Here is a 17,846-nt window from a genome sequence, read left to right as displayed (position 1 = left end):
GCCGGCCGGAGGGCCAGGGTCTCAGGGCATCAGAGAAGGTTTAAAGGTCCCGTGCCCAGGAGCCGGTCCTGATAGCGCGCCCCACCTGCTCGAGGCTGATGATTAACCCAGAGCTCATATAAGGAGAGGGCCCCTCCTGGGCATGGGGACAGCACCGCCCGCAGCCATGGCCAGCACCGTGAGCCCCAGCACCGTGACCGGGACCCCGGGCCCCCCCGAGATGTCAGAGCGCATCCGAAACGCCGCCGACATCTCCGTCATTGTCATCTACTTCGTGGTGGTGATGGCTGTCGGGCTGTGGGTACGTAGGAGCCCAGAGGCGGTTTGGGGGGGTGCGCGTGGCTTGGGGTGAAACATCTAAGGGGGGGAAAAGTGACGAAGCTGAGAACGTTCACAGCTGTCACCGATGTCATTGTCCTCCTCTCAGAATCACTTTCTTCTTCTTCTTTTTAAATATATTTCTATTGATTTCAGAGAGGAAGGGAGAGGGAGAGTGAGATAGAAACATCCATGAGGAGAGAGGATCATGGATCGGCTGCCTCCTGCACACCCCCTACTGGGGATCGAACCCGCAACCCAAGCACGTGCCTTTGACTGGAATTGAACCTGGGACCCTTCAGTCCGAAGGCCAAGGCTTTATCCGCTGAGCAAACCGGCCAGGGCGACATCAGTAATGCTGACACTGGCTGACTCTCTTCTCCTAACCACCCCATCCTGTGCACGGGGCCAGCCCGGGGGACTCCAGGCTTCATCTGTTCAGCATCTCCAGCACACAGCAGATTGAATAAGGGCATTATTTTTTAATATCTTTTTATTGATTTCAGAGAGGAAGGGAGAGGGAGAGAGAGATAGAAACATCAATGAGGAGAGAGAATCATGGATCGGCTGCCTCCTGCGTGTCCCCCACTGGGGATCAAGCCCACATCCCGGGCATGTGCCCTGACCGGGAATCCAACCCTGACCTCCTACTTCATAGGTCGATGCTCAACCGCTGAGCCACGCTGGCCGGGCGCCATGGTTTTTCTTATCTCACTTCTCTTATTTCCCTTTGTTATTTTCTCACTTTCTACCACAGTTGAGTTGGATGCTTAATTCACAGATGCCCCTTCTTTCTTTTGGTAACGGATTGAAGGCTACGGATTTCCTTCCGCACACAGCTTCAGAGACACCTCACGCACAGCGTTTTCCTGTTTCGCACTGTGGGCAGCATTACAGCTATCTCCCCCACTGTCTTCCTAAATGAAACCAACCAGAGCAGTTAGGACGAACGCTGAGGAATATCATCCCTGAAGTCCCCGGGTTTCTGGTTTGATCCTTTAAACGTCGGTGCTACGTCGCAGTCTCCAGGAGAATGTTTCTCTCTTTTGGGGACCTGGAAAGGGTCCGTTTCATCGGCACCGTGACCCGGCGCCGGGGGCACCTTGGGGTGGCGGCTGTGGTCTGACCGCCCCACGTCTTCCCTCCACGCAGGCCATGCTGAAGACCAACCGGGGCACCGTTGGGGGCTTCTTCCTGGCAGGCCGGGACATGGTCTGGTGGCCGGTGAGTGGACAGAGCTTCCGGGAGATGAAGTGTGTGTGTGTGTGTGTGTGTGTGTGTGTGTGTGTGTGTAAGAATAAAGAAAACATTGGGTGTGCTCATTCTTTTTTCAGAGAGGGAGGGAGAAGAAGGAGAGGGAGAGGGAGAGGGAGAGGGGGAGGGGGAGGGGGAGGAGGAGGGGGAGGAGGAGGGTAGGGGAGGGGGAGGGGGAGGGGGAGGGAGAGGGAGAGGGGGAGGGAGAGGGAGAGGGAGAGGGGGAGGGGGAGGGGGAGGGGGAGGGAGAGGGAGAGGGGGAGGGAGAGGGAGAGGGAGAGAGGGAGGGGGAGGGGGAGGGGGAGGGAGAGGGAGAGAAACATCAATGATGAGAGAGAATCATTGATCAGCTGCCTCCTGCACGCCTCCTACTGGAGATCAAGCCCACAACCCGGGCCTGTGTCTTGACGGGCGGAAATCGAACCGTGACCTCCTGGTTCATAGGTCGACGCTCAACCACTGAGCCATGCCCACTGGGCTAGCTTTCTTGTTAACCATTCAGAAACGGAAGAAATGCTTTTGGCGCACCAACCCTACGGACACCGGGTTCAGCCCACGGGCTGTAGCGGGCGGGCTCCTGGCCTCAGGGGTAGCCACGGGAACATCGCCGAGTGTCCCTGCGGGTCGGAAGCCCGATTGGAGTCCGTTAACTCTGACCCGCGTCTGTGCTCTCGGATTCCAGATGGGCGCCTCCCTCTTCGCCAGCAACATCGGCAGCGGCCACTTCGTGGGGCTGGCGGGCACCGGGGCGGCTTCGGGCATCGCCACCGCAGTCTTTGAGTGGAATGTAAGTGACATCTGACAGTCAGCGGGGACTTGCCGCAGACTCCGAGGCCGTGAGGCGACACGGCCCCCAGGCCAGGCCTCTGACGCCACCCTCTCTGCTTGGCTTCCTGCAGGCCCTGGTGCTGCTGCTGGTGCTCGGCTGGTTCTTTGTCCCCATATACATCAAGGCAGGCGTGAGTACCCGCGGGGCCGTGGGCACGCCTGGTCGGCATCCACTTACACGCTCATTCTCCCTGCTCAGCCGGGAGACCTGGGTGAGACCGTTTGTTGCAGGGTCTCTGGGTTTACAATGACCCAGAGCCACTCACTGCCTGCTGCCGGGCTCCTCCGGCGAACAGCTCGGCCACCTGCTCCCAGGCCTTCCCCGCCGTGGGGGCTCCCACTCGCCCACGTCCTCCCCAACTCGGGCCATTTTCCTTCCTCCTGATCCGTGCTATTCCGACACCTGCGAAGCGGTTTCATTTGTGATGAGGGGTGGGATGGACCGCAGCCGTGGTGGCTTCCCTTCCGCCTGCTCTGTCTCTCTGGGCCTTTTGTTTGTTTGTTTTTTAACATGTTTTTATTGATTTCAGAGAGGAAGGGAGAGGGAGAGAGAGAGAGAGAAACATCAATGATGAGAGAGAACCATGGATCGGCTGCCTCCTGCACGCCCCACACTGGGGATCGAGCCCGCAACCCGGGCCTGTGCCCTAACCGGGAATCAAACCGGTGACCTCCTGGTTCCTGGGTCGATGCTCAACCGCTGAGCTGCACCCGGCTAGGCTGCAAGTAATGTTTTAAGTAGACTGTCACATGACAGTGTGAAAATCATAAAAATTATCCATCGTGCGTTTGCCGGGCATTTGGCGGTGGCGCGGGTATTTTACATCTACCGTCCCATGAAAACCCTACTTGACAGATGAGAAGCGTGGAGTCCAGGAGGAGGGTCACTCGCTAAATGTTACATTTCTAGTCAGTGCGGGCGCTGCGAGCCCGTCCCAAGGTTGTCCGATCCCAGCGCCCGTGTCCACCCGGCTTTGCTGCTTTCCCGAGAGACGATGCCTCCCTCCCCTCGGTTTCCCGAGGCGCCACAGGCCTGCCGGCCCCGCGTGCTCGGTGAGCGTGGAGGGACCGAATGAGCTGGGCCAGTGAGCCCCTGCCTGTCTCCGCAGGTGATGACCATGCCCGAGTACCTCAAGAAGCGTTTCGGGGGGAAGCGGCTCCAGATCTACCTCTCCGTCCTCTCCCTCTTCATCTGCGTGGCTTTGAGGATCTCGGTGAGTCCGTGCTCCTGGCGTGTTCAGCTTTGCAAGAATGCTTTTAAATAATATATCCTTGTATTGCTTTCTGAGAGGAAGGGAGAGGGAGGGAGAGAGAAACAACAATGATGAGAGAGAATCATGGATCAGCTGCCTCCTGCACGCCCCACACTGGGGATCGAACCCGCAACCCAGGCTTGTGCCCTTGACCAAGAATCTAACCGGCAGGGGTGCACAGGATGGCACCCAACCAACAGCACCACACCAGCCAGGGCCCTTACTTTTTTCTTTTTTAATCTAAAGCTGCCCCTACACAATATATTTCACAAATACATGCTGAAAGAACTCTAAAGTTGTGTGTGTGTGTGTGTGTGTGTGTGTGTGTGTGTTTAATTAATTTCCTTGGAGATAATCAGGGAGGAAAGCAGAGAGGAGGTTGAAGAGTCAGCAGCACGTGTAGAAAACAAAGACAGAGTAACGGCTTGCTGCTGGCACATCAGTGACTCATGAGGTTATGGCCCGGGGTGCAGAGTCTGGGCCGCTCCTGAGGGAGAAGCTGACTCCCCCTCCCCCCCCCCCACACCCCCGTCACTCTGCTGTGGAGCAGAGTCGTGGCTGGAAGTGAGCCAGCTGCTCCGATGAGGGGCTGAGCCCGCCTGGTGCAGTGTGAGCATCTCCCAGCGCTTCCTGTGCATGTGGTGCCCCGAGCCCGGGAGAGAGAGGATCCCTGTGCGCTAGGAGTTCACCACATGGTTAAGGAGTTAAGAATTTAACCAGAGCCCGAGCCAGTGTGGCTCATCAGCCCGTGGACCACAGGGTTCCAGGTTCGAATCCAGTCAAGGGCACGTACCTCAGTTGCAGGCTCCTTCCCTGGCCCCGGTTGGGGAATGTACAGGAGGCAACCAATCGATGTGTGTGTCTCTCTCTGTGTCTCTCCCCCTCCCTTCTGCTCTCTCCTAAAAAATCAATAGAAAGCCCTAGCCGGTTTGGCTCAGTGCATAGAACATCAGCCTGCGGCCTGAAGGGTCCCAGGTTCGATCCCCAGTCAGGGCACATGCCTGGGTTGCGGGCTCGATCCCCAGTGTGGGGCGCGCAGCAGACAGCCAATCAATGATTCTCTCTCATCATTGATGTTTCTCTCTCTCTCCCTCTCTGAAATAAATAAAAATATATTTTTAAAAATAAAATAAAAATTAATAGAAAAATATCCTTCGGTGGGGATTAACATAAAAAACACACTTAAATAAAAACAATTTAACCATAAGATTGTTAGTACTTTATGATAATAGCTGCAGATATAGTCAGCGTGAGCTTGAGTGGAGTGTGTGGACAAGCACGGAAGGCATGCTGTGGATGCCCAGGAGAGCGGGTGGGAATGGAAGTCATCTGCATGGGGTGCTGGGGGATTACACAACCCCCAGGCCAGGAAAGAGGAGGGGCCAAGGGAAGCGAGGGGCTCGCCATGTTCCCCAGGTGGGCGGGGCTCAGTGACCTCCCAGCCCTCCCCTGGCTCTGACCTCTACAGCTTTGCCGTCCTCCAGGGCATGAGCCAGGCGCTGGGGCAGAATGTGAGTGGCCGAAGGGGCCCACGGGATGCAGCCTCCGGTGGCAGAAGGATCCGGTTGTGGGGGGCGGGGGCGAGATGGAATGATGGGAGCTGAATGGAGGAGCAGGAAGGTCAGGGGCATGTGTGTGACTGACTGTGCAGGGTCTGTGGTCGGCTGAGAAGGTACAGTAGCCGGAGTCCATCCTTACCTACAAGGTCATGTTTTAAGTGCTATTAATAATGATTAATCTTGCGCACAGCCTTCTGTGCACTCTTGCTATTACACTCTGATAACAGATTGGGTCCTGGTTACTGGTTAAACCGATCACGATGAGGAGTGAGGACAGGACAGCCTTCCCAGTCCTCCTGCCCCAGGTTTCATTTCAAATCTTAGGGAGGAAAACATCTCCCATCTCCTGTGACACCCCTTCCGAACCCAGGTTCTCCAAAGGAATCTGCCTCTATTGCTTCGGATTCTGAATCCTGCCCCCGTATCCCTTCCCCTCACCTCACTCGAAACCAAAACATAACAAAAACATGGGAAATGGCATGTAAGCATGTTAGTTAGAAACACAGAAGAAACATCCCTAGGTGCAGGCACAGAGTAAGTGGGAAACTGGATTTAGCCAGGGTTGGAGTTGGGCTAGGGGAGTTCAATGGAAGGAGAGATAGGCAAAGAGATTGAAGCTATGGACCCGGCCAGTGTTGCTCAGTGGTTGAGTGTAGACCTATGAACCAGGAGGTCATGGTTTCGTTCCCGGACAAGGCACATGCCCTGGTTGCGGGCTTGATCCCCAGTGTGGGGCGTGCGGGTGGCAGCTGATCCGTGATTCTCTCTTATCGTTGATGCTTCTATCTCTCTCCTTCTCCCTTCCTCTCTGAGATGAATAAAAATAAACTTTAAAAAAAAAGAGAGAGAGATTGAAGCTATGGGCTGATGGCCCTGCCTGTCTCATTATAGTCAGACATATTCTCCGGAGCCATATTCATCAAGCTGGCTCTGGGGCTGGACCTCTACCTGGCGATCTTCATCCTCTTGGCTATCACCGCCATCTACACCATCACTGGTGAGTCCACTGTGTGCTTAGCTCGGCCATGCTACCTTCTGCTCGTGTCACCTGAGCGTTAGCCTTGTCGCTCCCAAGGTAAGGCTCTCCCTTTATTCCGCTCAGAGTCAGGCGCAGCCTAGAAACACAGCCAGAGCGTAGGAAAGCGGGTCCTGTATCAGTTATGATCACCTTGATCCAGGATGACGATGTGATGGGTGGGACAGGGAGACGCTATTTGGGCTCAACGAAGTGTTGCCTGCCCAGACTGGCATCTGGAATTCAGTGTGTCACACCCACGGGAGGCCAGGATGACACAGCAGCTCAAACATGAGACTGGCAAACCCACGCAGGGCCCAGATGAATACCTGGGCATGATGGGGGCCCTGAGAGGCAGCATCAGAAAAGGGAGGCTGGAGCGGAGGGTTGATCGTGGGGAGAAGGTATGCGGCGGCAATCCACACAGGTTTCAACGAACCAGACACATTGGTGGGGTGTCTCACGCACACCAGCTGATGCAAAGTAAACTCTCCCAGCTCCGCTGGAAAAAAAATAAAGAAAAGATAAAAGCTTGCACAAGCAAGACAGTTCCGGAACCACGTTATGCCACGAGCGCGTGTTTCAGAGTCCGTGAGCGGTGAGGGCCTGGATCCCCTGTTTGCAGGCTCCATCTTGTTTCCCCGAGACCCTCTCATAAAAGAAATGTTGGATTCTCCTTTCTGACTCTGACTTGGTGGCTAAGCGCCCAGGGAGTCTAGAGTTGAAAGAGACGTTGTTATTGGTGGCGGTGGTTATACGACATTGCCGCAAAACGCGGGTCAACAGTAGTATACGGTATTCCACTAATGAAACAATGGTCTGTTCCAACGCTGGAACAGAAATGGCTTCGCCCACTTCTTCAGAGCAGGTATCCTGTGCTAAATAGAGCGAACTGAGGGGTTATTATGGGAGATTTTCATGATATTAAAACCTGGCCTTTCCCCCTACTTAATAGTCAAAAGCGCACACAAAGGTAGAACTCTACCATAATTCATAGCAACGTTGAGTGGAGGCAAGGCGAGGAAGACAGGGGGACCAATGAGAGACACACCTTCCAAGGAGATGATGATGATGATGCCACCAGAGCTTCTGATCTGTTTTCTGCGGAGTCATTTCCGGTGTTTAGGAACCTAAAGGCGAAGGCAAGTAGGGGAGGGCGCCTGAGTCAAACCCCCTGGCTCTTTTCTTCTCTCCACAGGCGGCTTGGCCTCGGTTATTTACACCGACACCCTCCAAACCATCATCATGCTGATCGGCTCGTTCATCCTCATGGGGTTTGGTAAGTGATGGCCGTGTGACCGGGGCCGTGGGGGTGGAAGTCAGGGGACTGTGGATCCTGAGAACACGACCAGGCCGATGGGAGGTGCCGGAGTGCCTCCCACCACGGAGGGGTGGTTAGGGAAATGGGTGTCTCACGTTTCTGGGGAACACGGTCTTGTACCCGACGCCGTTGCAGCATTTGCCGAAGTCGGAGGCTATGAGAGTTTCACGGAGAAGTATATGAACGCCATCCCGTCCATAGTCGAAGGGGACAACCTGACAATTAGCCCCGCGTGCTACACTCCTCGGCCAGACTCCTTCCACATTTTCCGAGACGCTGTCACCGGGGACATTCCGTGGCCGGGAATGATCATAGGAATGACCATCGTGGCTGCGTGGTACTGGTGCACAGATCAGGTAAAGCGTGTGCGTGTGCATGTGTGTGTGTGTGACTGAGTGTGTGTGGGTGTATGTGCGTGCCGTGTGTGTGTGTGACTGTGTGTGTGTGTGAGTGTATGTGTGAATACCTTTATGTTGTTCTTTTTCTTCTCCTAGAAAATCATCTAGTTTCATCATTTAAAAAGTCAAACACTTTGCCCTGGCCAGTTTGGCTCAGTGGATAGAGCGTCAGCCTGCGGACTGAAGGGTCCCGGGTTCGGTTCCGGATCAGGGCACAGGCCCGGGTTGCAGGCTCGATCCCCAGGAGGGGGCGTGCAGGAGGCAGCTGATCCATGATTCTCTCTCATCATTGATGTTTCCATCTCTCTCTCCCTCTCCCTTCCCCTCTGTCGTCAATATCAATATACTATTTTTACAAAAAGAAAGAAAGAACCTTATTTACAGATGAGAAACCTGAAACTCACAGAAGTCAAATGCTCCTGTGGGAGGAGCAGGGGTCCAAATCCGGATTTTCCTCCGAAGCTCATTCTTCTCTCGTCACCATCCCACTTCTCATCGGCACGCTAGTCTCTGAAGAGGCGCTCCCCTCCCGTGACGCATCCTCCGGCTGTCCCATGACGAGGCGTGTTCTCCCGGCAGGTCATCGTGCAGCGCTGCCTCTCCGGCAAGGACATGTCCCACGTGAAGGCCGCCTGCATCATGTGTGGGTACCTGAAGCTGCTGCCCATGTTCCTCATGGTGATGCCAGGAATGATCAGCCGCATCCTGTACACAGGCAAGTCCAGAGCCATAAGTTCCCATCGTTTATGCTTGAATTACGAATCGTGGTTTTAAGATGTTTTAAGTCAGCTAAGAGTAACTGCTAATGTTGAAAATCTCCCTTAAAAATCTTTATGATGCCCTCGCCAGTGTGGCTCAGTGGATAGAGCATTGGCCTGCAGACCAAAGGGTCCCGGGTTCGATCCTGGTCAAGGGCATGTACTTTGGTTGCAGGCTCCTCCCCAGCCCGGGCCCTGGTCGGGGCACGTGCAGGAGGCAACCCATCGATGTGTTTCTCTCACATCGATGTTTCTCTCTGTCTTTCCCTCTCTCTTCCACGCTCTCTAAAAAAAATCAATGGAAAAATACCCTCAGGTGAGGATTAACAAAAATAAATAAATAAAAATAAACTGACATCTTTTCTTTTTAAAAAAAATGTATTATGAGGAGTGAAGGAAACACAGAATATTTCTTGCCTAATCTGAGACGGCTGGTGTTTATTAGGACAATCCATCAGATAGCACTAACCTCACTTCATGTTTTCTCAACTGGGCCTGGAGAAAGCGTGTTTATTTTCCTGAAAACCTGTTAAGAGGAGAATCAAGTGAGCGATATTCCTGCTTATTGCAACATTCTGTTGTTGTCTACAGCAATAAAGAACGGATAGATATCCAGGGAGTAGCCAAAGATAGGATTGTTCACAATCTCAAAACGTGGGGCCATGCTGACGTCATCATGTTGGATGTAAACAGCAGACTATAAAATATCACCGCAACAATGACCGTAGTTGTGCCATAAACACATTTCTCTCCGGAAAAGGATTAGAAAGGAATAATAAACTAAGAGAAGCCCTTGTACAAAGGTGTTAGAATTCTGGGTGGCTTTTTATATCCCATTTTTCTATCTGTTTTCATAATGTCATTTTAGCTAGAATATCAGCCAGGTATTGTGCAACTGCCACAATGAATGAGGCATCATCTCACCAGGGGCAGTCACCCCAGCATCACACGTGGCACCTCTTCTTAGATGTGGGAGAAAGACGCTGGCTGAATGATTGCACACAGGACCAGCTGCCTGAGTGCTGTGTTGCTGCTGTTTGATCTGTGGAGTTCTGTGCTCCTGGGAGGACGTATGCTCTTGCAGCTTTTCTGGAGGGGGAATCGATCCCTCTAATGCTCTAGGTGGGCCGCATCCCAAGGCAGAGCCTGCCCCACAGGCCAGTGCCAGGGGAGCTACAGCTGTGACACTTGGAAAGGTGTATTCTAGCCAAAGAGGAAGCAGATCGATTGCCTGCTGTTCAAAGTTGAGCCTCAATTTCCAGGCAAACGTCTTTCCTCTAACTCATGACCTTCCCACTTGTCTCTGCGGCCAATGGTTGTAGGTCTTACCTGTTTGGGCCCCACTCACTGAACCCACTTCTCTGAATTCCTCTTCAGAGAAGGTGGCCTGTGTTGTCCCCTCTGAGTGTGTGAAACACTGTGGCACTGAAGTCGGCTGCACTAACTATGCCTACCCAATGCTGGTGATGGAACTGATGCCTGACGGTAAGAAAATGTCCTGCTCAGGTAAATGGGTAAAGAAAGTGTGATGAGCCCTGGCCGGTGTTTCTCAATGGTTAGAGCATCGGCCTATGAACCAGAGGGTCTCAGGTTTGAGTCCCAGTTTAGGGCCTGTACCTGGGTTGCAGGTTCCATCTCCGCCCCCAGTCACTGCTCCCAGTGAGTGTGGGAGGCAACCAATCGATATATCTCTCTCAAAGACAAATACTGCATGATGTCACTTATATGTGGAATCTAAAGAAACAGAAAAGTAGAATGGTGGTTGCCAGGGGATGGGGAATGGGGAAATAGGAATATATTGGTCAAAGGGTACACACGTTCAGTTATAATATGGATAAGTTCTGGAGACCACAGCATAAAGACTACAGTTAATAATAATGTCTTGTGTACTTGAAATTTATTAAGAAAATAGATCTCAAGTATTCTCACAACAAAACAAGGTATTAGTTACTATGTGATGTGATGACTGGGTTAATTAGCTTGACTCTGGTAACCATTCACATGATGTATCTACCAAAACATCATGTTGCACACCTTAAATACATGCAATTTTTACTTGTCAATAATTCTGAGAATCACCAGGAAATATGCAGAAAATGCTACACGATGGCATGTATCCATGGGCACATCAGTTAGTAAACAGTCCGTATGACATTTTACCTTTGAATGGCCGTCTGGTTGGCAAGTGATCACAGCTCGTGGCGTCCAGTTCCTAACTCGTGGTTGCCTCCTCTTCCGGCCGCAGGGCTGCGAGGCCTGATGCTGTCAGTCATGTTGGCATCTCTCATGAGCTCCCTGACCTCCATCTTCAACAGCGCCAGCACCCTCTTCACCATGGACCTCTACACGAAGATCCGGAAGCAGGCCTCGGAGAGAGAGCTCCTGATCGCTGGGCGGTGAGAGAAGCCTGGTTTCTGTCTTAAATTTCTCTGCAAAGGTAGAGACATCAAAGTGAAATAGAGCCTCCTCATTTGGGGGTTCAGAGAAACTACTCATAGAGCTCTGAAGTGGGTAAAGGAACATTAGAGGACATTTAACCCAACTCTATCTTTTTCTAGATACAAAATTTGGGGCCATACGTACCAAGGAAATAGTTTCTTTTGTTCTTTTTTAAAAAAAAATATGTTTTATTGATTTTTTACAGAGAGGAAGGGAGAGGGATAGAGAGTTAAAAACATCGATGAGAGAGAAACATCGATCAGCTGCCTCCTGCACACCACCTACTGGGGATGTGCCTGCAACCAAGGTACATGTCCTTGACCGGAATCGAACCTGGGACCCTTCAGTCCACAGGCCGACGCTCTATCCACTGAGCCAAACCGGTTAGGGCAAGGAAATAGTTTCTTTTTCAGATTTCCAAATGCCTCTGATTGTCTCTTTATTCCTCCCGTCACACCCGCTCCCAACCACATCTTCGTGAAATCCCATCAATGTCTTTCATGGGGCCTAAAGTTTCCATCTACTCTCACAGGTTAAGGCATCATCTCTAGAAGTTTCCATGCATATCACAGGCAGGAAGTAACAGATGAGGGACCTCCACACACTACCACAGATGAGTTTACCAACTGCATTCTTTAAAAATGGGGAGTCAAGAGAAACTAACCTCCTCATTAAAAGACGATGCATTGCTGGAGATAGTAACAGTCGCTTTGGTAAATAAAGCACTTGGAGAAATTCCGAGGGCTCGGTTGGTCCAGATCGTGACTCTGGATAAATGCTACAGGAGAGGAAGACCATAGGCTCTGGGTTTCTGTGGTAGAAAAATGCTGGGCTAGAATTCAGTAGGTCCAAGATGCAGTAGTCCACGGATGGTTCAACGATCTTGGTTATGAGTCCCCTCTAAGTCTCAATGATCAGTTAATGAGTTTCTCTTTTCCTCTCTATCTTATTAAATGCCTACTATCTCCAGGAATACAAATATGAAAAAATGGCATATATATATGAAAAATAAGTTCATGCTTCCTGGGATTTATGCCTTGGTGGGGAAGACAGATCATAAATATATTCTATATATGGTGACAAAAAATGCTAGGAAGATGCCCAGCTGGCATGGCTCAGTGGTTGAGCATCCACCTATGAACCAGGAGGTCACAGGTTTGATTCCCAGTCAGGTCACATGCCTGGGTTGTGGGCTCGATCCCCAGTGGAGGGCGTGCAGGAGGTAGTTGATCAATGGTTCTCTCTCATTATTGATCTCTCTCTCTCTCTCTCTCTCTCTCTTTCCCTCCCTCCCTCTCTCTCTCTCTCTCTCCCCCTCTTCCTTCCTCTCTGAAATCAATAAAAATATATTTTAAAAACGGCTAGGAAGAAAATTAGAGCAGGATTAAAGGATGGAGACTAACTTAACACGGTGCTCAGGGGGTCCTCACGGAAGAAGTGGCTTTGAGCAGAGCCCTGGGGAGAGTGTGGGGGGAGCCCCGAGGCTCAGTGTGAAGGAGCAGTCAGTGCTGCCTGCAGCCCTCCACAGTCACGTGTGGGGTGTGTGTGAGGACAGCAAGGGGTGAGGCTGGCCCGTGAGAGCGATAGGAAACAAAATCAGAAAGGTGGGGGTCGGGAGATCACGCAGGGCTATTCCGGCCATAAGAGGACTTTGGATTTTATTCTGCGTGTGACAGCAAACAGCTGAAAACAGCTGAAGATAAGAGAGCCCAGGACACACACCGTTTGCTTTCGGATGATGATGACAATAACGATAGGAGGTGTTATTTCTTGAATCTTTACTGTGTTCTGGACCCTGTGCTCGGACCGCCCGTGGTTTATCACACTTAGTCATTGCAAGGTTGCAGAAGTTTTGTAGAGCTTAAATGAGGCCCTGTGCCTCAGTCTCCCGCCCAAATGCTTGTCCCCGGTTCCCCCAACTCCCACCTTTCTGTCTCCGGTGAGCACAGACAAGCCATGGCCTTTTACAGAGAGTCCCGTAAATTATTATTATCTGTTTATTCATATCACAAGCACAGAAGAATATTGCAAAGTTTTAAAAAATGAACCTATTTGGTTTTGCTCTTGACCCCCAGGAACAAAACCGAATAGATTTTTGCTGCATCTCAATATTTTGACCAATTCCTTATACCTGCCAAAGTACTCAAGCAGCAAAAACACACAAATTAGCATTTCTGGCCAGTTCACTCAGCATTCTGGGACAGAGGATATTTTTATTCTAACGCATCCTGACTCAGTTTCTCTCAGCTAGGAAAAAAGACCAAAATAGGAGTCTGCTTTCTGTGTCCTACAAATGATTACTTAGACTTAGTGCTGTGTGTTTCTTTTTCTAATTGCTATAGTGCATGAGCTGCATTAGAGAATTATTAACGGAATGCTGACATTGGAACTGTTTTTATAAATGCTTAATCTCCTTGTTGAAGTTATTATGACTGATTATAGGCTAGCAATTGCTTTATCGGCATTTTACTCACAGATAGTCCTACGCAATGGCCTGGCATGAGGTTTCAAGGAGCTTGAATTTCTTTGGGGAGGAAAAAAATCAATGAATGGCCGCAAGAATGCATTCAAGAACTCAAGCACAGTGGACGTACCAGTGATGCTTCCGTTTAATCATCCCTTCCTTTTGTTTGCTTCCCAGGCTGTTCATCATCCTGTTAATTATCATCAGCATTTTGTGGGTCCCGTTGGTACAAGTGTCTCAAAACGGACAGCTGTTTCATTACATAGAATCCATCTCTAGCTACCTGGGGCCGCCGATCGCCGCTGTCTTCCTGCTCGCCGTCTTCTGCAAGCGAGTCAATGAACAGGTGAGTGGAAGTGCGGGGACTTCTTTTCCTGCTGGAGTGGGGGGAAACGTCTTTCTCTCGCTGGGAGGAAGATGCATCCTTTCCACCCAATTCATACAACTCAAGGCCCGTCGACTCTGCAAATTGTGTCACATAAGTCAGAGTTCTGTTCATGCTACAAAATCAGTCACAAGTGTTTGAATCTATGTACAACAGAAAAGTCACGGTAAACTTAAACTTGGGTCAAAGTAGACCGTACAGGTTTCCTCCGCTATCCGTAAGCCGAAATGGCATAAAGTGAAGAGGCATGTACCCTTGATTTGTATGGAAATTTTTTGAGAATTTCAGACCCCCCAAAAATATCCTCTCTTATGCTTTTTAAAAAAGCTTTATATATATATATATATATATATATATATATATATATATATATATATATGTTATTGATTTCAGAGAGAAAGGGAGTGGGAGAGAGAAAAACATCAATGATGAAAGAGAATCATTGATCAGCTGCCTCCTGCTCCCTACTGGGGATCGAGTCCACAACCCGGGCCTGTGCCCTTGAACAGAATCCAACCCAGGACCCTTCAGTCTGCAGGCCGACGCTCTATCCACTGAGCCACACCAGCTAGGGGCCCTACCTCTCTTAGGCTTTTGATACATTAGGACACATCTTGCTAACGGACTCACAGAACACATCAAGATGAAGCAGAGATGCTCACAGGCACAGCGCAAAGCTAGGCGGCCTGACGCTGAGCTGCTGGGTGTGGTTCTGGGGAAGGAGCTTGGCGGGGTCACTCTCATGGCTCCCCTGCATTTTGCCTCTTTTCGACTTCTTTTCAAAAAAGTAAAAACCCTCTTGGAATTCCTTTTCTTTAGTGAAAACACGTAGGTCTTTCGTGAAAGCAAAGTAGCGCATAACGCAAACTTCTGAAAAGCGGGGCGTCCCTGTAGTGCCCCGAGTTGGAGAATGAACAGTGCCATCACGGTGTTTCAAGCCACGGAGGGAAACAGGCCACTAGCAACCACACGCATTGGCATCTTTCCCTGCTTCGGCCTTGCCCTCAAGGTTAGCCATGGATTGGTTCTTTGTTGTTGTTGTTGTTAATCCTTATCCAAGGATAACTTTCCATTGATTTTTAGAGAGAGTGGAAAGGAGGGAGAGAGACAGAGAGAAACATCGATGTGAGAGAGACACATCAATTGGTGACCTCCCGTAGGCACCCAACCAGGGCTGGGGATCAAGCCCGGTACATGCCCTTGACTGGAATCGAACCCGGGGCCCTTCAGTCCAGAGGCCGATGCTCTATCCACGGAGCCACACCAGCCAGGCCCTGTGTAGTGCTTAGTGGAAAAAGCAGGAAGGGTGGTAATTATGACCTCCTAGAATGAGCTTCTCCTCTCCTCTAAATCCCCTGGCTTTGTTCTTGCTTCTCGCGCAGGGAGCCTTCTGGGGTCTCATCGTCGGACTGCTGATCGGCCTGTTTCGTATGATTGCAGAGTTTGCCTACGGAACAGGGACCTGCCTGGCTGCCAGTAACTGTCCCAAAATCATCTGTGGCGTGCACTACCTCTACTTCGCCATGATTCTCTTTGCAGTTTCCATCGTGGTCATCCTGGGAGTTTCCCTGCTAACAAAACCCATTCCTGATGTGCATGTGAGTGAGGAGTCACAGCTATATGCTCCTTTTATTCTTTTAAATATATTTTTATTGATTTCTGAGAGGAAGAGAGGGAGAGAGAGAGAGAGAAACATCAATGATGAGAGAGAATCACTGATCCACTGCCTCCTGCACACCCCACACTGGGGATGGAGCCCGCAACCCGGGTATGTGCCCTGACCAGGAATTGAACCCTGACCTTCTGGTTCATAGCTTGATGCTCAACCACTGAGCCACGCCAGCCGGGCCAGAAATAATGTAAAATAGTGTGCTTTGGTGAATGAGTGTGGTAGAAGACCTCTTCTTTGTTGTGTATGTCTTCCCACGCTGTGGGATTTTTTGCACTGTACAGTAAATGTGCTGTTATGTTATTGTAAACACTTGCTCATCACTCATGGGTCTGTCTGTGGTCTCTGGGCAGCTGTATCGCCTGTGCTGGGCTCTTCGGAATCGGACAGAGGAGCGAATCGATTTAGACGCAGAAGAGCAGAGACAGGAAGAAGCTGCTGATGATGCTGATGAAGGTAATGACTGGTTTGCCTTCGGTTTGAGAACTCTCTCTCTCTTGCTTTGAACTGTTGATTCATCGCTCTAGTGTGTTTACAGGGAGTTGTTTGTAGGATGTTCTCTAGTTCAAGAAACTCATTACTACAAGGATATCACACCCTGTGTGATATAAGATGCAAATGTTTTCCCCAGCTTGGCACTTGTTTGACTTTGTTTATTGGGCTCTATGCTATGCAAAAGTTTTCTATTTTTCTTTTAATATGTTTTTATTGATTTCAGAGAGGAAGGGAGAGGGAGAGAGAGAAACATCAATGATGAGAGGGGATCATTGATCAGCTGCCTCCTGCACGCCCCCTACTGGGGATCGAGCCTGCAACCTGGGCATGTGCCCTGACCGAGAATCGAACCGTGACCGCCAGGTTCACAGGTCAACACTCAGCCACTGAGTCACGCTGGCCGGGCTCCATTTTTCTATAACTGGAGTTATGTGTTTTCGCAGGGATATTCCTCGAAGGCACAGAAGTAGTTGTCGTCATTCTTTGCCATCATCTGCACGACCTGGATTTCCCGAGCTTTGTGATCATTTGTTTATCTTTCTTTGGTTCAGATGAGCCCGGGGAAACGCCGGGGTGTTTCAGGAGAGCGTACGAGGCGTTCTGCGGTTTGCAGAGGAAAGGGCCCAAGCTGAGCAAAGAGGAGGAAGCAGCCCTGAAGAAGAAGCTGACAGACACGTCCGAGAAGCCCCTCTGGAGGACCGTGGTGAACGTCAACGCCATCCTGCTGCTGGCCGTGGCCGTCTTTGCTCACGGCTATTTCGCCTGAACCCCACCGGGGGCCCCTAGAGGATGTATGAAGCGGAGGACAGCATTGATCTTTCTCCTGTAGAGTTTGTTGCGATGCAAAAGGGAGATATGCAGTTGCTAATTTTATCCAGTAACTCTAGGCATGACTTTTAGCATTCGCTGTTCCTTTGTGTCAGTGGAGAAAGAGTTGATCATTTAGAAAGCCGGTGAGCTGACTCCATATGTGTGTGTGTAAACTAGGAGAGTTTGGGAATAAATTATTTTTGTATGGAGCTCATCAGATAGATTGCCCTGTGTCAAACTTGCTTCCTGCTCTTTCCAGAGATTTCCACGTAGAAGGACTACCTCCCCCTACTCTGCCTCGCCTAGGACCCCCTCATTAGGAAAACAGCGACATTGTCTCCCTGAATTCACCTCGCTGATCTCAGGGGCTTGAAAAATAGGAATGGTTCCAAGTAGTTGAGGGGAAGAGAGCTGGACATGCCCGTGGTGACTATTTTTATGAGCTTTTTAGAAATTATTCGTTTCTGCCTTCAATAAACTCATCCCCCACTAAAATTTAGCATATCGAGCCATTGATTGTCTTAAACCACTTTATTAAAATATAATTCACATATCATAAAATGTATCTGTTTCAAGTGTACAGTTCAAACAGACTCAGGTACATAAAACAGACTGACAGCAGGGGAGGGGGACTGGGTGAAAAAAAGGTGAAAGGTTACACAAAAACAATATATATATATGTATATATGTATATATATATGCACACACATACATATAACACATAGACACAGACAACAGTGTGGTGATAGCCAGAGGGAAAGGGGGAGGGCAGAGGGAGGGAGGGGTAAGGGGGAGGTGGGGAGGTAGAGGTAGGCAAAGGGGGGATAAATGGGGACGGAAAGAGACTTCCTTTGGGGTGATGAGCACACAGTGCAGTGGG

General features: G+C 50.4%; 1 protein-coding gene and 1 long non-coding RNA gene across 2 annotated transcripts; one reads left to right on the top strand and one right to left on the bottom strand.

The window, feature by feature from the left end:
• Positions 1–145: 145 nt before the first annotated feature.
• On the top strand, positions 146–17,180 carry LOC132222273 (solute carrier family 5 member 4). The gene is made up of 15 exons (XM_059677154.1): positions 146–301; positions 1,471–1,542; positions 2,255–2,359; positions 2,472–2,531; positions 3,510–3,614; positions 6,104–6,209; positions 7,426–7,506; positions 7,684–7,904; positions 8,526–8,661; positions 10,082–10,189; positions 10,950–11,100; positions 13,785–13,953; positions 15,375–15,590; positions 16,015–16,117; positions 16,708–17,180. Exons 1-15 carry the CDS (start codon positions 167–169, stop codon positions 16,920–16,922), a joined length of 1,983 nt encoding a protein of 660 aa, XP_059533137.1. The 5' UTR covers positions 146–166; the 3' UTR covers positions 16,923–17,180.
• LOC132222275 (uncharacterized) lies at positions 7,683–14,306 on the bottom strand. The gene is made up of 2 exons (XR_009450168.1): positions 13,738–14,306; positions 7,683–11,133 (listed from the first exon to the last, which is right to left on the bottom strand). It is a non-coding gene; the product is annotated as an uncharacterized LOC132222275 (long non-coding RNA).
• Positions 17,181–17,846: the final 666 nt, after the last annotated feature.

The sequence above is a fragment of the Myotis daubentonii genome, chromosome 19 (genome assembly GCF_963259705.1).
Source record: "Myotis daubentonii chromosome 19, mMyoDau2.1, whole genome shotgun sequence".
NCBI lineage: Eukaryota > Metazoa > Chordata > Mammalia > Chiroptera > Vespertilionidae > Myotis > Myotis daubentonii.
The sequence above is the reverse complement of the archived record's forward strand: the minus strand, read 5'-3'. Positions and strand labels throughout refer to the sequence as shown.